This window comes from Nomascus leucogenys, chromosome 21, assembly GCF_006542625.1.
Source record: "Nomascus leucogenys isolate Asia chromosome 21, Asia_NLE_v1, whole genome shotgun sequence".
NCBI lineage: Eukaryota > Metazoa > Chordata > Mammalia > Primates > Hylobatidae > Nomascus > Nomascus leucogenys.
The window spans coordinates 44,360,867-44,387,304 of record NC_044401.1 but is presented as its reverse complement, the minus strand read 5'-3'; the positions used below and the strand labels follow the sequence as shown (position 1 = coordinate 44,387,304).

General features: G+C 44.3%; 1 protein-coding gene across 7 annotated transcripts in view; it reads left to right on the top strand.

Moving 5' to 3' along the window:
* The window catches only part of MYLK (myosin light chain kinase), a 285,888-nt gene that overhangs the window by 130,510 nt on the left and 128,940 nt on the right, over positions 1-26,438 (top strand). For 6 of the 7 annotated variants that reach the window (XM_030802237.1, XM_030802239.1, XM_030802241.1 and 3 more), the window contains 5 exons: positions 8,337-8,544; positions 20,911-20,959; positions 21,849-22,014; positions 23,379-23,544; positions 25,479-25,497. In XM_030802237.1, the coding sequence (XP_030658097.1) occupies positions 8,337-8,544; positions 20,911-20,959; positions 21,849-22,014; positions 23,379-23,544; positions 25,479-25,497 (608 nt within the window). The remainder of the gene's footprint in view (positions 1-8,336; positions 8,545-20,910; positions 20,960-21,848; positions 22,015-23,378; positions 23,545-25,478; positions 25,498-26,438) is intronic. The other variant, XM_030802243.1, reaches the window with a different exon arrangement.

Here is a 26,438-nt window from a genome sequence, read left to right as displayed (position 1 = left end):
GTTTTAAAATGTGTTTTTTTAATAATACATAAAAACAAGGATCACTTTTCAAATTGGGTTTTGGTCTTTAAATAAAAATAATAAGCCAATTCAACCAGAGCAGAATGTTCTCAGTTAAAGCATTGGATTTTTACCTAGTTAAGAGTGTGATGCCTTGAAGTTGTCTGCAAGAATGAAAGCTGTGTAAGATGAGGCTTACCAAGCCCAGAAGTTTATATGTTCTGATATTTCTTAGGGCAGAAGTAGTTTCGTGCCATTGACAAAGCTGGGAGTGAAATGGAGTTTAGGGTACCCCATTATAAAAAAAAATTGTTGACTTTGAAGAAGAGAGGAAGAGTCTAACCTTTAGAATCTATTAATGTAGTATTGTACATGTGCTATCTCATTTAATTATAAACTTCTCAGCCAGGCGTGGTGGCTCACACCTGTAATCCCAGCACTTTGGGAGGCCGAGGTGGGTGGATCACCTGAGGTCAGGAGTTCAAGACCAGCCTGACCAACATGGAGAAACCCTGCCTCAACTAAAAATACAAAATTAGCCAGGCATGGTGGTGCATGCCTGTAATCCCAGCCACTCAGGAGGCTGAGGCAGGAGAGTCACTTGAACTCGGGAGGCAGAGGTTGCGGTGTGCTGAGATCACGCCATTGCATTCCAGCCTGGACAACAAGAGCAAAACTCTGTCTCATAAATACATACATACATACATACATACTTCTCCATGGAAGTAGATTCTGGTATCATCCCCATTTTGCAGTTATGTAAACTCAGAGCCAAATAAGTAACTTGCTCAATGTCAGGCAGCTGATGATTGATGCAGCCCACATCCACACATAGATCTGTCTGACTCCAAAGGCCATATACCTTCCTGAAGTAAGTAGGTGGGACTTTTATTTGCAGGTGACGAAACTCCAGCTAGGTTAAGCAAAAGAAATGTATTGTCTTATATACCTGAGTGGATCCAGAGTCTACCACAACTCTATCAACTCTGTCTCCATTTCTTCTCTTCACTGTATATATCAGCTCTTATTCTCCAGATGGCTTCCTCCTTTTGGGAGGAGGCAACAAAATGGATAATGGGGGTTGGGAGAGAATGGCTGCAGAGAGCCTAAGTCTTACATCTTCCCAGTTTTGGGTCTCTGTGAAAAGAGACAACTTTGGTCTCTCAATATTCAAAGATAAAGTTGCAGGGAAGATCTCTCATTGGCTGGCTTGGAACATATGCCCATTGTTTGAGACCAAGTGCTTTGTCCAGGAGGCATTTTACCAATTGGCATCTCCACCAGGTCTCACACATAATGGGTGGAAAGGGAGGGGGCACTTCCTCCAAAGGAGAGGAATGCTGCTTACACTGGCAGGCAGGAGAGCCTAGCAAATCAGAACCACGCCAAACCACAGCATTAATTTGTTAAACCTCTGTAATGCCACATGCCTCTCATTAATACTTAATATGTCTGAGAGTGCGTCTCTATTTGGTAGCAAAAACTGGAGAGCTGCCATAGAAGAGTGATCTCCTGGGCTTGCTCCTCCAGCTGAAGACACAGTATCCGTGGAGACCCATGGTGAGAGAGAGTACAGCCAGAACCCCAAAGTTTTGTGTAGAGGTTCCGGAAAGGCTGGAGCCCCACAACTATCCCAGAAGGGCTGGGAGTTAAACCAGAAGGACATCTGTTTTGCTATGAAAATAATGCATTTGGGGGAACCAGGAAACTATCAACGTGAGAGGTTGCCCATCACACTTAAAATTCTATGTCTTTGGCCGGGCACAGTGGCTCATGCCTATGATCCTAGAACTTTGGTTAGCCAAGGCAGACAGATCTTTTGAGACCAGAAGTTCAAGACCAGCCTGGGCAACATGGAAAAACCCCATTTCTACAAAAGTACAAAAAATTAGCTGGGCATAGTGGCATATGCCTGTAGTCCTAGCTACTTGGGAGGTTAAGGTAGGAGAATCACCTGAGCCCAGGAGTTCGAGGCTGCAATGAGCTGATTGTGCCACTGCACTCTAGCCTGAGCAACAGAGTGAGAACCTGTCTCAGAAAAAAAAAAAAAAAAAAAAAAGAAAAAAAAATCTATGTCTTTGTTTGGCTGCTCCAAAGGGTTTTAGATGCTTATATCATTAAAAGGGAATCAAAAAGTTGCATGTGTTGATAAGGTTGGTCTAGATAAAAGGAAATAGATCTTTTTGATTAAGCGGTCCAGAAGGGCTTGAATTATAACCCCCAGCTACAGAGCTATAACTTGCCTTGTGTTTTCAGTGACAGAAACAAGTCCTCAGCCTTGCAGATGTCGAGGTGCAGGGATTCCTATGTCTCGGGTCATAGGATAAGAAAGCATGACATAGGAAGTGAGAGCGGCTGATCACAGAGAAAGAGACTTTGAGCATCTGTCCCTGGAGACCCACATGGCGTTTGCTGAGCCATTCAGAGGAACAATTCTCTGCATTCTGGCTTTATTTCCACGGAAGCACTTTTGTCCTCATTGGTTTACAAGTTGGACATGGGGGTGGGGAGCATCCAGCAGTTTAAGCCTCTCACTAATTGCTGTTTTTAGTTGGTATGATCTCTTCCTGATGGGTTCTGTGGGTTCAGTTAAGGCTTTTGACTGTTGGCAATGGGATTATTCAAAGCCTTAATTAAGTGCCTGCCTGCTTATGGGGCTGAGTGCCAGTTGCTGACACAGACGCAGGCTCCGAAGCTTGGTCATGCCATGCCCCTGGCTCACCCTTCACTCTTCACCCTCATAACATACCCATGAGGTAAGTTTTATAGACATTTTCTGTGGTCTGATTTGTTTGGGGTGTTAATGTTTTCCTTCTTTTTTTTGTGCAACCACATCCATTTATTATCTGAGTGAGTTTATACTTGGAGATGGGGCAGAAGAAGATTGATTCTTCTTCAACTAATCCCTCAGCACCATTGGTTTTATTTCCTACTATTTTTCAGTCTTTAATCACCAGTCCTCTTCTAGTCTTTTATCACAGGAGAAACAACACTTGTAACATGGTAGGAAGTTCAGAGTAATGTGTTACAGGCAGGCAGGCAACAATCATGAATACATAGACAGTGTTGCAGAATGAGGCTTTGTCAGCTTAGGGGAGAAGTCCATCTAGAAGAATTCCTTAATGTCCCCTCCTCCAGGCCCAGCCTTTCCCAGCATCCATTCAGTTACTTAACAATCAAGCAAATACTCATTGACAACCCCTTGGGTCTGTTGTTCCCAGCCCTAAAGATTCTTCAGCTCACTGCTCATATCTTCTTTGTGCATCTTCCCAATCCCCAGTGCCCTGCTGGGCAGTCTGTTTTCTCACTGGCCTCAGCTCAATCCTGCGTTCTCTCCTTCCTGTTCTTCCTCCATCCCTGACGTGGGCAGAGCCTCAGTTCCTTCTTCCTGCTCATGTGACCTATCTGTGGTTGGGCCACCGCAGCTGTGCCCTGCAGCTGTGTGGGTTTGTAGTGTGTGCACTGCGCCAGGCCCTGCCAGACACAAAAGACATACGGCAGATCTGCAGAATCAGCACAATCACCCCCTTTCTGCTACTCACCAAGCTTGGAGAAGATGGATATGTTGCTTTGAGTCTTGGAGGAGCTATAGGTACAAAGAATTTGCCACTGCTCTGAGCGCAGGCTATGGTAGCCTGTCCTAAGCAACTGGGGATAAGTTGAACGCCCTTGCTATATGTTAGAGAAAAACCAAAACGCTTAGTGCTCTAACAGATGTTTTGCTTTTAGTCATTAAGTAAATCTCAAGGCAGCACCAGGTTCTGGAAACTGCCTCTCAAGTGAGACAGGCAGGTAGAATGCAGTGGCCAAGCGGCTGCCTGCCTGCAGCTCAGCTTTCTCCTCAACCTTCAGCAAGTACAGAATGAGCCCTCATTCCTCTTAAAGGCCTTTTGAGGCCATAAAGGTTTTTGAGGACATTTTATGAAACTGGAGCACAGTTTTACTGTTTAAAATTATTATAGGGGTTATGGTGACTATATCTTTATTTTTATGACAAGTTATTGGTTATACCCTTGATTTATTTGATACCTGGCTTTTATTCGAGAATACAACCTCCAATTAAATGTGGTTACTGTGTCAAGAATGCGATTCTCTTCTTAGAGTGACCCTCTTTGGGGCCATTTCCAAAACTCATTGTGGTGAAAACTCAGGGCTGTCTATTCATGTTTGTGAGCATTTCTTCTTGTGGTTACTTGGTTTTCTCATATGGAGGATTAGAGGGTACTAAGGTTGTGGGTTGGACCCAGAGGAGAATGCAGGGGAAAGGAAAGAATCTTCCCTAAGAAGCTAAGTGGGTCACCATTTAAAACCATAATACTTCAGAGATGGGAGGAAACTTAGATACCAAAAGCAATTTCCTTCTTAATACAAGGGAGGAATTACAACCCAAGGAAGCTAGGACACCAAGCCAGGCACAGAGGGTGCAGGCCCTGGCTTGCATACTAGCCTCTCTGTACCACACTGACTCTCCTAGGGGTGTCTTAGGTACACACCTGGCAGGCACCAATCCTGTCTCATTATGAAAACAAGGGAATAGCCCAAGACTTGCTTATGGTGTGATTATAACCTTGGTGAACCATTTGACACTCTCCAAAAGTAGGGAGCAGATACTGCTTTAACCTATAAGGGATTTAGGGTCCTTGGAGATAGACGCTTATTAATACTTTTGGTTCTACAGAACTTACCTCACCGAAAACATGGATTTACGATAAGGCATGGAGACAACCACTCAACCTGGAAACCAAAATTATGGTCTCCAATCTGCCATTTAAGCTGCCATGTGAGATCATGGCAAACCATCTACTTCTCCAGGCCTCTTTTCTAGGCTACATGGGCCCAGTAAGACGACTGGCTTTGTGAGCTGTTGTGGATATTGTTGGTGCCCCACCTGTATACCTTCATTAGGCCCATTCCCAGCTGCTGTGAGTGTTGGCAAGGACTTGCAGGCAGGGGTCTCTGAAGCCCTATCTGAGGTTCTGCTTCTGGGTATCCAAACCAAAGACATCTCCCTCATAGCTGCAAGAGTCAAGTAAGAGTCTATACATGGCGGCCCTCTGAAAACCATGGGATCAAAGAGTTTTTACTGTGCTCTTGATGAAGATCCTGACTGTAAAAATCCCAGCTATGACTTCTTGGTGGAAGGCCAGTGATGACAGCAGATAAGGCAACCTGGGAGGGCAGGGCTGTTGTCATGTATCCCAAGGATGTGAACCCAGGCTTATTCCTTCACCACCCAGAGGTCCAGGGTAGTGGCAGACAGTAAAAACGGATTGATTTTCCATATTGGGAGGGCAAGTATTAAAGTTGCAAATCATTCAGACCTTGGAACTGAACAAGGTCACAAAAATTCCTGCCTTTGCTTCAGGTCCAATGTGCTATAAAAGTATCATAGTGAACTGCAACTTTCTTAAGTGATGCCAGTTTCAGCATATTTTCAAATTCCTAAATATTTATTTTAAGAGGGCATTTCAGAGGTAAGCTTGGGGTATGTGTAGAAAGTGAGAGGAAAAGAGAAAGAGACAGAAGGATCGTGTCCCTGAGGTCTGGAACGTTTGCAATGTCCCCAGTTAATCATTGATGCCCCAGAGCCCAGTGAGCCACCGGAGCTGGCCCTGCTGCAGGGGGCCAGTGGGCTTGCTAATGGAATGCCAGGACGCCTTTGGCACAGTTAATGATTTACCTCCTCCTTGTTGCAATGCTTGGCACTCCCTTTCTCTGAAGCTGATAGGAGGCTGCGTGATCATCTTCTGACAGGTAGACCAGCCCTGCCTAATGGAGTGCAGGAGAAGACAATGATGGTTTGCAGATTCACTGTATGAGCAGAGTCTTGAGGGGCTTCCTTCTGTAGGAAAGGGTTTCACATGAGAAGCATGTTTTAACAGTGTAATTGTTGTCTGATGTTCCCATGCCTGAACCTTTCTGCCTTTAGGGCCACAAGATGACATGATTTTATATGGGTGCATGACCTCTGTCACTTTTAAACATGCATAACATTTATTTGCATAGCTCTTTTATTTCCACTACTAGATTTAAATTCCTTGAGGCCCTCAACAAATTAATGAGTATGCTATATACATTCATTATACAGCACACTAATATAAAAGAAATGCATTTTTTAAGTAAAATTCTTTTTTCTGTTTTGCAAAGGCCAGGTGTACTATTGCAGAACTCTCAGAAACTAATAGTTAACTAAAAAAGGAGGAGACTCACAATCCTAACCACCCAGAGACAACAGCTGTTAACACACCATTTTATATTACAGTGGCTGAGACCCTGTGTATCCTGATGGATGCGGTCTCCTTCAACACTGTCAGCCTAAGGTCTGGAACACTTGTTTTGGTGAGGCTACAGTGGCTTCAGGCATTGTTCACATGGCTTTCGGGGAATCCACTCCAGAGTCTCAGCATTTCCTCCAAGTACTCAATCTCTGTCATGAGTATAGTTTAGATTTTAATAGGAAAGGGATATATTTTTGTTTCTAGACATTGTAAATAAGATGGACCATATTGATTTGGAGTTTTGTTGTTGTTTCTTTTTCACTGAAGCTTGACCACAGATTAGTGGGGACAGAAAGGCAGTCTTGTGAGATTCACAAACTGGCACTGAGGGGTGACTATATGGAATAATCAAAGAGGGATTGTTCACTTTGGGAGTTTTCCCTGTTATTCAAGGCTTCCTTCCTTAGGAAGAAATCTGCATCCTGGTTACTGAGACTCTGGTCTAAGGGTGGGCTAGGGGCTGAACGCCTGGGAAGGAAACTGAGCACAGTCCAAAGACAACAACCGGCGCTTTTTAGCATAGCTCTTTCCTCTCTTAGTATGCTTAGGGAAGAGACTGTATTTGGATGCCCAGGCCTGTGTGCACATGCGCCAACATAGCATCACTCTGTGACCTTGCAGGGGGTGTGAGGAGGATTATTGCTACAGATCAGTGAAGCCTTTCTTTGTAAATGCAATTTGGGAGTCATTCACTGAATTTTGGTTTTGCTTCATCCATATCCATTCTCTCTTTTCTTGAAGTGGATACATGGATAAAACTATTGCTACCACTGTTTTGTAATGCAAACAACTTTGTTCTCAGGAAACTCCTAGGATGCCTTCTATTTTCCAGTGCTAAAATCCCCAATTCTGGGTCCTTGGCTGCACATTAGTGAGCCATTCTGAACCCTACTCCTCCAAAGATGAGTTAATTCTGAAGAGCCTACTGAGTTTCAAGTGTTTGAAGGCCCTTGGGGGACTTCCTTTCTCTAAAACTCAAAGTGAATTCTTTTCTTTGAATTTATCTCTGCATTTTCCCCTTTTTTGAAAGATGTCTTCTCTCTGATTGGGTTGCTATGAAACTCAGGTGATTGCACCACTGCACTCCAGCCTGGGCAGCAGAGCAAGACTCCATCTCAAAAAAAAAAAAAGTAAACTCAGATGAGCCAAGTACTTAGAGAAGTGCTGAACACTTAGCACTCAGCAAATGTCAGCTGCTAACTACAGTTAGAGAAAGGCGAGTGGTCTAGAGCAGCACCACCCCATAGGACTGTCACAAGGCCTGAGTGTAGTTATAACTTTTCTAGTAGCCACATTAAAAAGTAGAAACAACTGAAATTAATCTGAATACATTTAATTCAACTTATCAAAAATACTACTTTTCAACATCTAATCCATATTTTTAATTATTGAGATGTTTTGCCCTTTTTTGTATTGTCTTCAAAACCCAGTGTGTAATGCACACTTACAGTGCAACTCAGTCTCACTGGCCACATTTCAAGTGCTCCATCGCTACCTGTGGCCAGTGGCTACCGTGCTGGGCAGTGCAGGTCCTGAACCTTGCTACTGCCCAGGGACCAGCAGCATCAGTAGCATCTGTGAGCTTGTCCCAACTGCAGAATCTCAGGCCCCAGCCCGGACCTGTAGAAGCAGAATATGCATTTTAACAGGATCACCAAGGATTTATTAGCATGTTAGAGTGAGAAGCACTGGTCTAGAATCCCCATACTCAGTCCTGGCCCCCTGGAATTCTAATCTAATTGGTCTAAGGTGGGACCTGGGCACTAGTGTTTTTTTATAGCTCCCCTGGGTGATTCTAAAATGCAGCTGGGCTTGAGAGTCATTTGCGTAGTGGGCTCTGGAGCCAGGATGCCTGACTTTGCCACCTTCTACCTTTGAGACCTTGGGAAATTGCCAAAACTCTCTGTACCTTGATTTCCTTATCTGTAAAATGAGGATGAAATGGGGGTGTTATGAGGATTAGATGAGTTAACACATGTAAAGCACTCTGAACAATACCTGACACAGAGAGAGTACTCATGAAACACAGGCTCTTACCCTTTCTTCTTTTTCTTGAAGGTCCGGGGTTACCCAGAGCCCCAGGTGACATGGCACAGAAACGGGCAACCCATCACCAGCGGGGGCCGCTTCCTGCTGGATTGCGGCATCCGGGGGACGTTCAGCCTTGTGATTCATGCTGTCCATGAGGAGGACAGGGGAAAGTATACCTGTGAAGCCACCAATGGCAGTGGTGCTCGCCAGGTGACAGTGGAGTTGACAGTAGAAGGTGAGTCCCAGGAGGCCCGAGTCCAGGAGGGAGCTGAGCTCTCAGTTTCCCCAAGGCCTGCAGCTCCTGCCTTAGCCCTCTCTTGAAGGATGGAGGAACTGACAAGAGAAAACACACCCCATCCCTGAACTCAGGACTTTCCAATCTAATGGGAGAGATGTGGTCCCTGCGAACAAGGGAGGCATCCAGGAGACAATGTTTGTCAAACTAGGTATCACCTGTCTCCTGCTTGAGCCCTCCCATGGCTTCCCCTCACACTGCAGCTGAAATCAGACTCCTTAGGATGGTCTTACAGAGCCCCACCCAATCTGGCCCCTCCCTAGCTCTCAGACCCATCTTCTACCACTCTGCACCGTTCAGCCCACCGTGGTCACACCCGCCTCTGGCCCTTCTTTGAGCAAGGCTATAGGGCCTTCACCCTTGCTGTTCCTTCTGTAAAAGAAGAGCCCTTCCCTCAGCCTCTCGCCTGACGCTCCTTTCACATCCTTCAGGTCTGTGCTCAGATGTCTGCTCCTTAGAGGCCCTTTCCCAACCATCCCAGCCCTATGACTCTCCATCCTCTCACTCCACTCGAGGTTTTTCTTTTAGGATGTATTACCATCTCACATTGCAGTGTCTCCTCCATCCCCCACCACTAAATGGAAGATTTAGGAGGAAATGGACTTTCTCTGCTCATTGCCTTATCTCCAACATCTAGAAAGCTTCCTGGCACATGGTAGATACTGAAATATTTGAGGAATGAGTGAACAATGTTTCTATCCTCATTAACATCATCTTTAGCGTCATTATGAAATAATACATGCTCATTATTAAAAATTATGTAACTCAGAAAAATATGTAGGAAGTAAACACATCAATGTGTTAACATATTAGTTAAAAGTAATTGCTAAAACCGCATGACTTTTGCACCAACCTAATATTTTTGTCTTTTTCCCCACTCTGTACTTTAAAAATTTCTGTTAACTTTAAAACTTCTAGGAGAAACATTGGACCATAAGTAAAATATTTTTTGCTACTAGTGTGTCCTTCTGCCATGCTGAAGCCACTCCACTGGAAAGAGTATCTCTAGTTCAGGCCCCTGGCTGACAGTTAAAGCCTTGATATCAGGAAGGACATGGGGTCTGTCAGCCCCTCAGAAGTAACACAAGGTTCCCTTGACCCTTCCTGGTCTTTCTAAGACTGGAAGTTTATAAACCAAGGCTCAGACTCATTTCTCCTCTTTCGGAAGACTGTCCTCCCAATCTGGTTTTCAGGGGACACTAGTTGGAGAATTAAGGTAGTCAGGGAAGGTTCCAGAAGGGGGCGAGGTGCACCTGGGCTAATGGCCGCCCTTTGCCCTGTTTACCCTGTCTCCCCACACCACAGAAGGGCCAACAGACTGTTTCACAGAGTGGAGCATGCATAGTTTGGATGCTTTCCTTAAATTCTTTAACTGAGTGACTCACTTACTCTAATGACCTTTGAGTGCTTGTGGCTGGGGCATTCCAGATGGAAAGTGGCCCCTGTTCAGAGCCTCAGGATGGACCTCAGCTCTGCCATCCTGGTGCTGTGCTTTCCCCTACATGAACCCCCTTTCAATGCCTGAACTTTGTGTTGATGCCTACAAATAAAAATTACCCTGTTCCCTCTTTTGAGTTCTGTTTAGAGCTGGGGAAATTGAAAAAGCACTGAGTTATGAGTTTGTGCCAATGAGATGTGTGACTCTAAACCTTTGCACCTGTCTTTCTGCAGGATAAAGGGTTTGACTTTGGTGGTCTCTACAACCTGGACTAGCCCTTGTTTTCTATGATCCACATTAAGGGAAAATTGGAGTCTGTTAGGAATACAGGGGAGGCATATAAAACCTAGATAATATGAAAACCTTTTCTTCAATCCCCACTGTTCAGGAAGTGAGATCTGATGTCATGACCAAGCAGGAAAATTTTTAGTAGCTCATGGTACTCAGGGCAGGGGAAAGGAAATCAGGCTGAGGGCTGTAGAGGAAGGAGAGCTGGGTAAAGCTCTCAACCCCACCCCTCCCCTTTGGTTTTCATTTGGGGAGACTCAGGCCCTCAAATTAAAATTAAAATAAATTAAAATAAAATTAAGACATAAAATGTAAGATACTTTCTGTCTTCTAACTCTAGGAGATAGAGAACAGCATAAAGGATGCAGCTCTTTAAATGTGTGTGAGTCCTATGCACATTCTGCTTCTGCAGCAAGACTGGTTTTAAGCTAATGTGTGATTTGGGGCCACCCCACAGACCTAGGCCTGAAAGAGTCCACTCTGGGCCCTTCTGCCATGGATAAGTTGTTGGCTGTGCCAGGCTAGCCCAACCCTTTACAAAGGAAACCTAGCAGCCCACCTGCTTTCCCTCCAGCTCTCTGTGCTATGCTTCTTACTTGGAGTGAACAGAGGTCCAGGAATTCAGAGTGTAATTCATATGTGGAGTTTTGTAATCCTTTAGTGATCAAGTTTAGGAGGCAGCGTTGTGCAACGGAAAGAAAGTCAAATGGTCTTGGATTGAATTTTAGCTCTACTAATTTCTAACTATGGAGAAATTAACCTTCCTAAGCCTTCCTTTTCTGTGCCTTGGAATTCATGGCTGCCCTACAGTGTGGTATAAGGATAAGCACAGCTAGTAGGAAATAGCACCCAGAAAGTGGTAGCTTCATCATTGTTTGAACTGGCGTTAGCATCCTTAGAGCTACTTAAAAAGGGAAATCTGCAAGAGAGAAAGATTCCTCATCTGACTTTTAACTTAGTGATCAGGCCCAAGAAACATTCAGGATCCCCCAAGAGAAGGAGTGCCTTAATGAGGGCCATGCAGTTATTCAGGGCCTTGCATGATGGAAATCAACCTTGGTCTGAGCCCCTGGAAGGCTCTCTGAAGACAGCTCTGACACTTGCCCACCTCCAGAGGGCAGGTCATGAGGCTTTGTGCAGAGCAAGGAAGAGACATGGTACCTGCCCTCTGAGAACTTCCTCTCCAGTGGAGGACCACAGACCTGTCCTGTAGAGATTTAATGTAAGCCATATATATAATCTTTTTTTTTTTTTTTTTTTTTTTTTTTTTTTTTTTTTTGAGACAAGGTCTCGCTCTGTTTCTCAGACTAGAGTGCAGTGGTGTAATCTCAGCTCACTGCAGCCTCGACCTCCTGGGCTCAAGTGCTCCTCCTACCTCAGCCTCCCAAGTAGCTGGGACTACAGGCCTGCACCAACACACTGGGCTAATTTATGTATTTGTATGTATGTGTGTGTGTATGTATGTATTTATTTTCCCGAGACAGGGTCTTGCTGTGTTGCCCAGGCTGGAGTGCTGTGACACGATCTTGGCTCACTGCAACCTCTGCCTCCTGGGTTCAAGCAATTCTTCTGCCTCAGTCTCCCAAGTAGCTGGGATTACAGGCGTGTGCCATCACGCCCGGCTAATTTTTGTACTTATAGTAGAGACGGGGCCTCACCATGTTGGCCAAGCTGGTCTTGAACTCCTGACCTTGTGATCCACCTACCTCAGCCTCCCAAAGTTCTGGGGTTACAGGTGTGAGCCACTGCACCCGGCCTTATGTATTTATTTTTTTTAAAGATGGGGTTTCACCATATTGCCCAGGCTTGTGTAATCTTAAGTTTACTAGTAGCCACATTTTAAGATATCATGTAAAATTCATTTTAATAAAATACTTTTATTATGTCCAAAATATTACCATTTCAATGTATAATCAATATAAAAATTATTAATGAGATATTTTACATTCTTCAACATCTGGGATGTATTTTACACTTACAGCACACCTCACTTCAGACCAGCTATAATGTCGAGTGCTCAATAGCCACAAGTGGCTAACAGCTACTCTTTTGAACAGTGCAGTTCTAGAAGCTGCCACCTGAATAGGAATAAACAAGGTTTACACAGAACAAAAAGAGGAAAGCCACATGGATGAACAGGTATTGATATGGTTTGGATGTTTGATCCTTCCAAGTCTCATGTTGAAATGTGATTCCAAAGGTTGAAGGTAGGGCCTGGTGGGAGGTGATTAGATCATGGAGATGGATCCCTCATGAATGGCTTAATACCATCCCTTGGTGATAAGTGAGTTCTCCCTCAGTTAGTTCACGTGAGATCTGGTTGTTTAAAAGAGTCTGGGACCTCTCCCTTCTCTCTCTTCCTCCCTGTCTTGTCATCTGACATTTCTGCTCCTGCTTCACCTTCCTCCATGACTGTAAGCTTCCCGAGGCCCTCACCAAGAGCAGATGCTGGTGCCATGCTTCTTGTACAGCCTGCAGAACCACGAGCCAAATAAACCTTTTTTCTATGTAAATTACCCAGCCTCAGGTATTTCTTTATAACAAGGCGAGAACAGACTAACAGGTGGTGAGTAGTCCTGGGTCATCACACATCCACACAGTAAGCCTCGGACATGAAGTGGAGTGAGTGCCCAAATGGTGGGTATGCCCAGCCCCAGTGGTTTCAGTCTGAGAAGGCCCTTGACACTGCAAGAACCAGAGAGTCATTTCAGGTAATAAAGGGTTAACTTTAAGGACATAAGCTCAGGAGCCCAGGGAAAGCCAAACTGGCAGCCCCCAGAGGAGATCCAGACCTCAGATGGATCACCCACCTTACAGGATTGGTTAGTGCAAATGCATGTGCACAGAAATCACCTGGCGAATCTGGTTGAAATGCAGATGCTGATTCCGCAGGCCTGGGGCAGGGCCTGGGAGTCTGCATTTCCAGCCACCAGTTGATGCCATGCTGCTGGTCCACAGACCATTCTTGGAGTAGCAAGGAAGGATTTAATTACATATGTGATATATTCCACCTAGTACAGTGATTCTCAAACTTGAGCATGCATCAGAATCACCTGGAGGGCTGCTGAAAACACTGACTGGGCTGGAGCCATCTGCCTGGCTCTCCCCTCCCAGATGGTCCAAGCACACCTTCTCCCTACCCCCAGCCACCCCTCAGTGCCACAGCTCCTACTATCTACACCCGCATGAAACCACTGTGATGCAGACCGAGGCTCTGACTATGTGAGAGAGAGAGGGCCAGCCAGTGGGTCACCTAGACTGTGACAGCAGAAGGGAGAATGACCCCCTGTCATGAGATTTAAGGGAGAAGAGTACCCCTGGTGACCACTAATGCAGCTCTGGTGGTGCCACTGACACCAAGATTCTTGGGCCACCTTGAAATCGCAGGAATGCTCCTGTGCCATCTTTTGTTGCCACTGCCCTGTTTCAGGGGCAGATCTCTCAGACTCTTTTTATCTTCATGTTGGGTTGGATTGATGACATTATACATTTTTAGGCCATGTCTATTTATGCTGGCTGAGTTTTAAATTACTGTGTTCCTCCTGGATGTTTGTCATGGTTCTTCTTTTGGTTCTTTTTGCTCTTATTTCTTTTGGACTGTCTTCCTTTATCTAACTTTTCTACCCATCTGAAGGACCTATAATTATATTTCCCATTTATCTTCTTTATAAATGCTTTTCAACCTCTAAAACTCCCTAATGACTCTTCATTTTCTAGGGGTTTATACCCTATTTTTTAAAATCTAGGCAGAATCTTAAAATGCTCTGAGTTTTTATCCTTTTCTGTCTCATTAAAGTTAACAATACAAATGTGATAGAAAGGAAAATTACTCTTTTTGCCCCACCAGACTCTTTGCTGTAAAATAGTTGTGTGTTCAAGACTGCCTTTGCAGAAGCAGCATTACTCATTTAGTATACAAAAGAGTTAGCTGGAAAGTTACTTGGTCTCATTCTGTTCTTGAAGGATGACTTCCAAATTTCCTTTAACTGGAATCTCTTCCCTCACCCTCCACTTTGCCTTTGCCTCTTTTTCCCTCCAAAATACACATGGGTTGCCATTGCTGGCCCAACTTAGATTTTTGCCACTGATGCTGCCTCCTTTTTTTTCCATCTCGTATTCCTCCACCTCCTTCTCCCATCTCTACCCCTGGCCTTTTGTGGATTTAGGCTTTTCCCAGTTGCTCATAGTTCTAGCCTCTTCTTCATTCCTCAGATTTTATTGAACTTTGTGCTGGGATATAAAGAACTCCTAGCCTCAAGCAATAAATAAAGCTCAAACTCCTAGCCTCAAGCAATCCTCCTGCCTCAGCCTCCTGAGAAGCTGTGGCTACAGGCACGTACCACCATGCCTGGCTTCACAGTTCTTTATACTTGAACTTATTTGTGTTTAAATTGTAAATAAAGCTGGGCATTCTGGCTCATGCCTGTAATCCCAGCACTTTGGAAGGCCAAAGTGGGCAGATCACTTGAGGTTAGGAGTTCGAGACCAGCCTGACCAACATGGTGAAACCCCACGTCTACTAAAAATATAAAAATTAGCCATATGTGGTGGTGGGTGCCTATAATCCCAGCTACTCAGGAGGCTGAGGCAGGAGAATCACTTGAGCCCGGCATGGGGAGGCTGCAGTGAGCCAAGATTGTACCACTGCACTCCAGCCTGGGCGACAGAGTGAGACTCCATCTCAAAAATATGTAAAAAATAAAAATAAATAAATTGTAAATAAGTATTTTAAATGTTTTTCTTCTCCACTAGAACTGTAAGCTCCATGAAGGCAAGACATGTCTCTTTTTATCAGTTACTGAATCCCCAGTGTAAGGAACCTAGCACAGGGCCTGAGCCATGATGGGTCTGGCCTGTAGAAAGAGCTCAGTAAATATTTGTTGACTGCCTCTGTAGCTGCCTTTGGTACTTTATCCCCTGTACTAAGAAAGGGATTCAGTTCCTAGTATGTATAAGCACTAGTCAGAGCTTCAAGAAGTAGGCTAACATGTACAACAAAATCCAGAATAATATCTGAGCCTTAAAAGAAAGGCAGAGTGCTTCAAAGAGAATTTCAGCAAAAATGTTATTCACATTGAGCAATTTCAGTGACCTTTAGTTTTGACTTTTTTCATTCCTCTTTTCTTCAATATCAAGTTTAATATTCAACCAGAAATTCTGGTTCTAGGCACTTCTCCAGAGGTTTTCTTAAACCACTGGCCCTAAACGGAGACAGTACCACCCTCTAGGGGGCACTTAGGAGATTCACGGGGGCCCTTTTGGTTTCCCAGTGATTGGGAGTGTTGCCAGATTTAGGGAGCAAGCACTAGGGGTACAGGATGGGCTTCACAGCAAGAATCTTTTCCCAGTTCCTCACAGTCCTACGAGAACAGACACCACAAATATATAAATTGGTGGTTCCTTAGTCTTCAATAATACAAAAAAAAAAAGTCTTCAAGACATTGTAAAACAAGCCCAGTAATTGAAGAAATGGTCATCGTTTAGAGGGAAGATTAAAAGGAATGAAGCTATAGCTCCAAAATTTTTGAAAAATTTACTCTGCACAAATTTTCTACTAAATGAAATATAACATTTCTATCTATCTATATATATAATTACCTCATATAATTGTATATATAGATAGTGCTGTTACTACACTATTGCCCTGAAAATGTGGATCAGAAGAGACTTAAAACTCTTAATATTAGAAGCAAATAGTATTAGGTTAATGGAGATGCATAAAATGTAGGCATCTTACTGAATTTTATTGCCATCTCACATTTTTTAAAACTTTGGGGAACAGTAATAAATCTATATTGTAAAAAGATTATGTATTTCCATTATTTTTTGGAGATGACTGCTGTTTTCATCCTAGCACATGGCTTCTCTATAGTCTCTTGTTATTATCACTGTTCCTTCGTCCAAACCATTCACTGAATGTGTATTTCAAGGTAAGGTGGGATTTTACCTTGAAATCCTGTGATAACTTTTACTGTGATAATTTTTTTACTACTCAACCCCATATCATAAAATGGAGAATTGTTTTAATACCACATTAATACATTAATCATCTTTCTAAAAATGTGGTCTACTTCAGTGGTCTATAACTTGTCTTGCTATGTTATCTTCTTTTAAAGTTATTTTCTTCTTTTTTATATAATACATCTTTTTATTTGAATATTCTAGTGTCCACTTGTAGACCTGTGCTCTTTCCCTTTGCTGTGCTACTTGTACAGTATGATTTTTCATCATTCACTTTTAAATCTAAACATGCATTAGGAGTTAATGCAAGAATCTGCCATTTGTCGTCTAATGTGCCTGAGCACTTACATATTGAAATGGTCATGCTTGAACAGTTGCATATTGAAATCCATATTTTTATCATTCACTTCCCCTCTATATCACCGTAATGCTTTAGTTAAGGCTTTACATTTATTTTGTTTTTGAAATTATCACATATGTGTATGTGTGATTAGAAGGGAATTTTGATCAAGGTCGCATGGGGGTATCAGTTAATACGTGTTATAAAAAGCGGATATTTGTCCTGATAGAGTGGAGAACCACTATTTTAAGTAATCCTCAAAAAACACTTTGAAGTTGGCTACAAGTAGGGTGACTGCTCCCCACTTTTCCTGGAACAGTCCTAGCTTTCTCCTGCTATCCTGGCATGATTATTAATTGCATCTCTCTCAGTGTTGAGAGTCTCTGTTTGGATGATAAATTATATCACCGCACATTTTTAGAAGCATTTCAACTCCTTTCAATTTTGATCACATTATTCACTTTTTGCGCAGTGTGCTCTGACCTGATTCAGTCTTTCTGTATCACTTGACAAACAGAGCTAGGTCTACCTTATCCCTTCCACCACTGAACTTTCCAATCCTAAGACCTGCCAGCATTCTCTTTTACTTGTCTTTGAAAAATCTAAGATCGGATACCGTCAGTGTCTTGGCCTCTCCTTTTTCTCAGCAACTTGCTTCTGTCCTCACCAATTCTCTTAACTCACTCTTCTATTTTTTGCGTTTCTACTTTAATCCCCTTTCCACTTATTTTTCTACATAACCTTACTGTTCTGCCAGATTTTCATACTTTTACAAAATTAATTTTGCCTTATCTAACAATTTGCAACTTCAAATTTTTCCTATAAATAGACCGTTAGTAATGTTAGTCTAAATTCTTTTTGTCTTGATGTGAACTCTCTGTTAACTCATATTAAAATAAGCATCCATCAATTCCACTTTTAGCTGACTGCTTTATGTGTTACGTTTTCATCATACCCTCTTACCCTGACATAGAAGTATCTCTCCCCAGCATTCTTTGGCTATTCTTTGGGGAAGTGCCATGTTTTTGCTTTTATTTATTTTTTAAGGAACAAAGGAATTTAAGCCTTTTGGATTAAGATATTTAGCTCCCAAGACTTTTTAAAATGCTCAGTCTAATTTTTTTTTTTGTGGTAAAATATACATACCTAACATAAAATTTACCATTTTAACCATTTCAAAGTGTACAATTGTCATTAAGTACATTCACAGTGTTGTGCAGCCATCACTGCTATCTCATTCCACGACTTGTTTATTACCCCAAATGGAAACCCCATACCCATTGAGCATTAATTCCCCATCTCCTCCTCCCCCAGCTCCTGGCAACTACGAACCACCATCTTTCTCTATGGATTTGCCTCTCCTGGACATTTCATATGAACGGAATCCTATCATACATGGCCTTTTGGGTCTGAGCTCCTTCACTTAATGCACTTTTTCAATGTCCATCCATGTTATACCACGTGTTAGTACTTCATTCTTTTTACAGCTGAATAATACTTCATTGTATGGGTGCACCACATTTCGTTTGTCCATTTATCAGTTAATCAGTCTAATTTTATAAAATCTTTATTCCCAGATGAAATGAGTGATACAGTAGTGTGGGTAGTACAATGGATGGTACACAGATATTTTGTGGTGAAATGTTAGAGACTGGATAATGCTGCTGTATAGAGCATGTTTAGAAGGCCCTATCCATCCTCTATTTGGATGCCAGATTTTACTTTCTTCCTCCCTGCCCCTTTTTTTGCAACTAGATTGTTTTTCATGTTTTGTTTCTTCTTTACCATTATATTTATAGGTTTTAGAAATTATAGCTGAATAAAATTACTCAGAGTCCCATAACCCCCAAAATAATCAGTATTAATAACATGGTACCTTTTCTTCTGGTCATTTTCCTGTCTTTGGGTATTTTAGTTTTACCTAATTATGATCACATTAAATAGGTAACTTTGTATGCTTCCCAAAATGTATTTACTTAACAAATATTTAAATACCTACAATGTGCTGAGATTTGTTCTGGATACCTCTGATGAGTGAATAAGAAGTTCCAGTGGGCATATGGGTTGGGGTCTTTAGCATATAGATGATATTTAAAGCTATGGGGCTAAGACCTCCTGGGGTAAATTAGATGGAGCTGGGGAGAGGCCCAGGACTCAGCCCTAGGGTGTCCCAGCATGCAAAGCTTGAGCAGAGAAGGAGGTTGAGAGAAGATGGATAACCTGGTAAAAGCAGGAAAGTCTAGAAGAGAAAGTGCTTTGAAGGGGAGTGGGACCTTGTGTCAAATGCTACTGAGCATCTGAGTGAGATGGAGACAGAGTGTCAACCATTGGGTTTGACAGGATTGTGGTTGGGATGGAGCCCAGTGGAGTGGAGAGGATCATAGCCCATTTGGAGTGTGCTGAGGAATGAATGAGATAATATCCTAACATGTACCTGCATGTTTCAGATATTCTTAAACATAATTTAATGGCAGAATAAGATGTCTAATTGTACATTTTACCTAACTACTTATTTTCTTCCTACTGAGTGACATTTATGTTGCTTCTAACTTTCACTATTACAAATAAGATCAAAGCGAATAGCTGTGTAAACTTTCTTTTCTAACTTTAGTGTCGTTTCCTTTGAATGGAGTCACAGAAACGGAGGTGCTAGCCCAAGAGCAGAGCATCTTTAAAGCTTATGATTTTTCCTCGCTCAAATATTTCCAGGAGGACTGGACAGTTGGCTCTGCCTCCAGTGGCATCTGAGGGCCCAGCGTCTTGACTGTCAGTTGGGTCCTTTCAAAACAAGTCTCTCCTTTTATCAATCTAGAAGTTCTTTTACTTTTGAATAGAGAATGGAATGACAAAAACCAAAACACTTTCAGGAATGAAAGCTAGACACAGCTCACTAAGTAATGTTAAACAGAAATGCCTGTATTGTAATCACCAATTACATGGAGCCACAACTTAAATGTGATGCGAGTGTTTGTTATTAATCCCTTTTCACTAAAGTTCTGGTGGAACCTTAAACCGGGTGTGGCTGGTGAAAATACTCCGCCATAATTTTTCTCCTCCACCTATGTTCTTACACAGTCATATAAATGTGACCAGAGTTAAAGTTAAGGAAGTTTACCCTTTTGCGGTAAACTCCTGCAAATTCCCCACAGCAACTGTCTGCTGATACCAGAGGATGACGCTAGCCTCCCTGGGATAGGGTTTTATAAACATCCCCAGCTTGCAGCAAAAGAAGAACAACTTTCAGGGTGATCATCATCTCAAAAATGACCCCTTCTTCCCACCCCACCCCTCAAAATAAAACTCCCACTACTTTAGAGTTATTTCGTGGTCACATTGTGAATTGTCCCTCCCAGCTGCAGGAGCTGGATGCAAGGAGCTAACCCCAGCTGCCTTGCTGGCTTTGCTATTTAATGGCCTCCTGCCAAGCACAGCAGCAGCTCACCCAGGATCAGCAGCGCCCAGTAGAATAGCACCTACTATGGCCTCATCATCTCACCTAGGACTGACTGGCAGTGCCCAGCATAGCAGCGCCTTGCCCAAGACTGGCAGTGTATAGCATAGCAGCGCCTTGCCCAGGACTGGCAGTGTCCAGCATAGCAGCGCCTTGCCCAGGGCAGGCAGTGTCCAGCATAGCAGCGCCTTGCCCAGGACTGGCAGTGCTCAGTGTGGCAGCACTGCAGATTCTGCAGGAGGTGCTGGCTCCGCTGTAGCTCATCTGCAGTGATCTGTCCTGCTCCCTTTCAGCTTGCTGCTACTTGCCAGGCCTTAAGTGGAAGAATGGAGTGTTGATTGTGTCAGTCAAGAGTAGGTGTGGTAAGAGATAGGCATGGGCCTTTCCCTCCCTCCCTTTAACTGAGAAAATGTTCTGGAGAGGTCCTGAATCACCCCTAAATAATCCCCAAAATGGAAGGTAGAGCATGCCACCATAACAACTCAGCAGAGTGGTTGAGAGTTCTAGAATCTGGCAGACCTGGGTGAATTTCTGCACTGTTACTGACTCTGTGACCTTGTATGGATGACTTAACTTCTCTGAATCTTATTTCTCTCATCCGTTTAAAACATAGGATAATGTAGTATCAGCTTCATAAAATTATTGCAAGAAATTCACATGATAATGTATGTAAACACCTACCGTAGTACCCGTAGTGACACAGCCCATGCTCAGTCAAGAATAATTATCACCATCACTATCCCACCCACCCCTGCTGTTAAATCGTTTTTACTTTCATTGCTCCAAGTTGGTGGCTTAGACCTGACTCATCAACCCTTTTTCTTGCAGGAAGTTTTGCGAAGCAGCTTGGTCAACCTGTTGTTTCCAAAACCTTAGGGTAAGTCCTGGATGTTCAAGACAGAGTGAGGGTTGGATTGCTTTCCTGCTGACTTGAGCAGGATAGGTCTGGGGAGTAAGTCTTGGCTCTCCTAGGTTATAATAACCAAAGGGCGGGAGCCTAGTACAATGAGATGTGTCATTTACGCAGCACCTCCTGACCTGGCCGCCTCTGTGATTGGCCCCTTTGGCCCAGCTGCTAAATGCTAAGGAAGTGGGAGAGGTGGCCAGAGTCTGCAGTGGACTCTAACAATCAAGGCAATAGTCAGAAGATTGAAATAAGCAAGCCTAGAAGAGGTGGGTAACAGTAGCTGCTGTAACAGACAAGCCTCAAATCACAATGGCTCAACCCAGGGAAACTTTGTTTCTTACTTAGGGAAAGTTCAATTCAGATATCCTGGAACATGGGGAGAGCCATCCACATTATCTTCCAGGAGCCCAGGCTGCTTCCATTTTATAGCGTCATCTCCTAGGCCCTTGAGCCGCCACTGGGCCTTCTGCATCTCACCAGCAGAGTGGACGAGAGAGACTGCAGAGCCTCACAGGAGGTTCTTATGAGTTGGCCCTGGAAGTGGCATACAGCTCTTCTGCTCATGGTCTCCTGGCCAAAACCCAGGCTTTCGGCCAGGGCTCAGTGGAATTCAGGCATGCCTAACTGCAAGGCAGGCTAGTAAATGAAGTCTAGCTGCATGCCCAAGAGGTACAGGAAATAGGTTTTGGTGCCACACATTTTTCTAGAGAGAGCATGAGAAAGTTTCTGAGGCATAAAATTGGGAAGGCTACACTTTGATGGCTTCTGACCTCAACTTAGTGCCTTTGGGTGAGGTGGAGAGAGGACGGTTGAATTGCTGCCTTGTCTGGGACTGGATTCTCTGCCAATTTCCTTACAGGGATAGATTTTCAGCTCCAGCAGTGGAGACCCGTCCTAGCATCTGGGGGGAGTGCCCACCAAAGTTTGCTACCAAGCTGGGCCGAGTTGTGGTCAAAGAAGGACAGATGGGACGATTCTCCTGCAAGATCACTGGCCGGCCCCAACCTCAGGTCACCTGGCTCAAGGTGAGGTTTCTGTCTGCCCTGACCCTGATCCAGCCTGTATTAGTCTGTTCTCATGCTGCTAATAGACATACCCGTGACTGGGTAATTTATAAAGGAAAGAGGTTTAATGGACTCACCATTCCACATGGCTGGGGAGGCCTCACAATCATGGCAGAAGGTGAATGAGGAGCAAAGTCATGCCTTACATGGCGGCAGGCAAGAGAGCATGTGCAGAGGAACTCCTCTTTATAAAACCATCAGATCACATGAGACTTATTTGCTATCATGAGAATAGCATGGGAAAACCTGCCCATGCTATTTACCTTGATTCAGTTACCTCCCACTGGGTCTCTCCCACAACACGTGGGAATTATGGGAGCTACATTTCAAGATGAGATTTGGGTGGGGACTCAGCCAAACCGTATCACAGCCCTAGGGACCCTGAAAATTCAGGGTTAGACCCTTCAACTAGTAGGAGTCTTTCCATTCTGTTCCTCCTGTTTCAGGCGGTTCTCAGGGGTTCTCTGTATATTTGTTAGTGATGCATGTTCCTGTCCCTATTACAACTCTCCCTCTGTTACTCAGACCACAGTGTTCTGACAATTCTCACACTCACAAAATAGCAGAAAACTTCTGAGTCAAGACAAGTCTGACAATCCTGAGAGTGGACTGTGAAGTTAGGGTTCTAGGTGTCAAGCCACAGCTCCCTGGTTTATAAAGCCTGTGAAGCTGGATAAGTCATTTGATTTCTTGGAACCCTGGTTTCCTTATCTGTGAGATAGAAATAATACCACCTACCTCAAAATATTGTTGGGAGGCTCCATGTGGAAGGGATTTATAAATCATTCAGGGCTGGGGGAAGTGAAGCTTAAGTGGGAGAGATGGGCAGGCAGGGAGGCAGTGGCATGGGGTTGGGGATGGCTGTTAAACAGGGCAGTGAGGATCCAAGGGGAACAGGTAAAGTCATGGCCAGGGGAACAGGTTTTTCAGAGTTGGAATGTCTGGGTAAAAGTGAGTATTGACACCTTTTACCTGCTTCCTAATTCTCTTGAACTCCCCTAGGAAAAGAATAAAAGGAATGGGGAGGTAAGGAAAAACTGAAGTGAGGAATATGGGATTTCCTACCTCAAACTCAGGCTCCTTTGAAACAGTTTCCAGGCAACTGCTCTAAGCAGGACAGAGCACCACACCACATCCACAGACCTCAAGTCAGGGCCCCTCAACTGTTTAAAGTCGGCTCTCTGAGCGCATTGACAGGGCCCACAGCAGAGGGCGCTGCTGTCCAGGCCCTGGAGTCTGTCCCACTAGGATTGGCAGGAGGCAGGAGGACACAGCCAGAAGGTAAGCAGATTTGTATGGCCAAGTTACCCCATTGCCATCCACAGGGAAATGTTCCACTGCAGCCGAGTGCCCGAGTGTCTATGTCTGAGAAGAACGGGATGCAGGTTCTGGAAATCCATGGAGTCAACCAAGATGACATGGGAGTGTACACGTGCCTGGTGGTGAACGGGTCAGGGAAGGCCTCGATGTCAGCTGAACTTTCCATCCAAGGTATCGACCAGTGGAGGGCTACTGCAGAACGATCCCTGCCTGGTGCCGCACTCTCCTAGAGGAGCTGCTTGTTCACTGCGCACCTGTGTGTGTATACACCTGGCCCACTCACACACCCAGGCACTCCCCAGGGGCAGGTCTTTTTTTTTTTTTTCTCTTCAGACAGAGTCTTGCTCTGTCGCCCAGGCTGGAGTACAGTGACATGACCTCAGCTCATTGCAACCTCCGCCACCCAGGTTCAAGCGATTCTCCTGCCTCAGCCTCCTGAGTAGCTGGGACTACAGGCACGCACCACCACGCCCGGCTAATTTTTGTATTTTTTGTAGAGACAGGGTTTTGTCATGTTGGCCAGGCTGACCTCAAGTGATCCGCCTGCCTTGGCCTCCCAAAGTGCTGGGATTACAAGCGTGAGCCACCATGCCCGGCCACCAGGGGCAGGTCTTTGACAAGAAGAAAGGGTGAGAAGGGGCAGCACAGACCTGGCCACAAGGGAAGATGCCCTGTGCTTGGCTGCCACCTTCCCTTGTGTTCCCATACTCTTCCCCTCTATGTCTTCAGTCCTTTCTTCTCACCCAGACTCCCTTTTGTATCTGTGATTGCCAACTGGAAGAATGAATGTTGCTAACGTCTTGCCATCACCCCAAATTTAACCTGCCCAGAATTTACTCAGAGTTTACTCTGTCCTTCAAGTCAGGCGATCCTTTGACTTGACTCCCTCTACCAGGGTTCCCATGTTCCTTCACACCCAAACTGGACTTTCCAGCATCCTTTTGACCCCTGCCTCTTTCTCCTTGAGTCGTCAGCCCTGTCAGTTCTTCCTTGGAAGTCTTGTTGAACACGTCTCCTCCTTACAGTTCTTTGGTTCCTCAAGTCCAGGCTGAGGAGGGAGTGCGTGGATGGGGAAGGGGCTGCATGTCACTTTACTGGAGCAGGAACTCAGGGGTCAGGAAGGGAAGTGGCTTTCAGTCCTTCCTCCTTCTTTGCCTCCTTCTTTTCTTCTGATTTTTCTCTTCTGCATCTGCTTCTTCTTAGAAACGATTCCTCCTTGCTCTTGTTACTTTTTTTGGCCTGGGTATTTTTCACAATCTACAGAAAGAAATATATTTCACAGTACATTGCAACCCAGAACGTGTATACATAGGTAAACAAGTATCCTGACTGTACTGTGTGCAGTGCATGCTGGTATTCTCTATTTCACTTGACATCACTAAAACAAGAAATCCTGGTCCTGACCGGAAAACCTGACTTGGTGGCTCACTGCTGGATAAGGAGATGCCACCAGACACCCAGAGCAATGTGTGCCTGCCGTGACGTTGAGTTAAAAACTACTCTCTCCTGATGGACTTCATGACAAAATATGTTGCCTGATATTTGTTTTAAAATACTTGAAAACAAATAAACAAAAGAAAACAAAAATGGATATATAAGACTGGCAAAATGTGGTATCTCCTTAATCGTGGTGATGGCTTTCAGGGTTTGTTATGTCTTTCTACTGTTGTATATTTTGAAGTTTACCATGATAAAATTTGAGAAAGAATATAGCAGGAAAAATATGTATTTTATGTTTTTTCTTTGAAGAACTGGATAACATTAAAAGTATGCTTTTCTGTGCAATGGTAAGTTACAGTGTTTGGTTTGGAATTTTCAGTAGATGTTTGTTTGTCCCTGGATTGGTTTCTTTTCCTTCTGTTTAGTGAACAGAAACAGATTCCATGCCCTCAGGGTATGGTAGCACCAGCCACTATTAAAAAGCCCAAAGGACAGCACCTGAAGCTTTGACAATGTACTCTAGGGCTGGGGGGAATTCAAAGGCCAGGGAAGCTGGAAGGAGCCAGCGGGGTGGGACCACGGTGATGAGGAAGTGCCTGGGGAGGGAAATTTTGGTGTATACAGCATTCTACTAACAGTCTTTCCACTCTTCCCCCTTTTTCCAGGTTTGGACAGTGCCAATAGGTATGTCTAGGCTTTGTGACTTTTACGTTTTCCCTCTTGAAATGCCCTGCAAGGAAAGAAGGGATGTTATCAAGAAATGGCCTGGATTTCTGAATTATCTTATAGGGCAGAAGAATTGGCCGTTTGGAGGGTGTTGTTTTATTTTGGGTGTTTTGTCTTGTTCTCCTATCGTAATATGACACATGGGTTCTATCTCAGGTTGCTGTCAGTATAGAGACTGGAAAACTCAGTGTCGCCACCTTTCTCAGTATCTACACAGTCTCTTCTCTGGTTAGCATCCTGAGGAAGAACACTGCTCTGAGAAGGCCGCCTTCCTCATTCCAGGGTGGAGTCTGTTCACTCATCCAGCCCAGACCCAGCAGGAGCCTCTTTCCTGTGTGTGAGGCTTGGCGCTAGATGCTGGGTGTGCAGAGGTGGGCGTAGAGGAGGGCTTAAACCACACGAACGCACGTTACCAACTGGGATGCGTCTGTGAGGAAGGACAACAGGAAGGCACTGATTAGAATAGAGGGGCAGGGAAGCCATTTCGGGAACTTGGTATTTGAGCTCAGACCTGTGCAAAGGAATGTTAGCTGGTGAAGAAAAGCTCAGGGAGTGTGCTCCAAACAGCAGGGATAGCATGTACAAGCTGTGAACCAAGAGGTGGGCCCATGGGAACCCAGAAGGACGCCAGTGTGGCCACAGCCTGGTGAATGGCGGGCCAATGTCTGTACAATCAGGAGCTGGCATTCCTGTGGGCCCTCTTGTGGGGCTCAGTTTCGTTCTTAAAGTAGTGGAAAAGCTGTTGGAAAATCCTTAGGCTTGAAATGACATAATTTGATTAATGTTTTTAAAGATCGACTATGGTCGCTGCATACAAAATAGATTAGAGAGAGCAGAGTGGACACGGGACACCGGTGGCGGGGGTTGAACTAGGGAGGCACCAGTGGAGAAGGGAAATG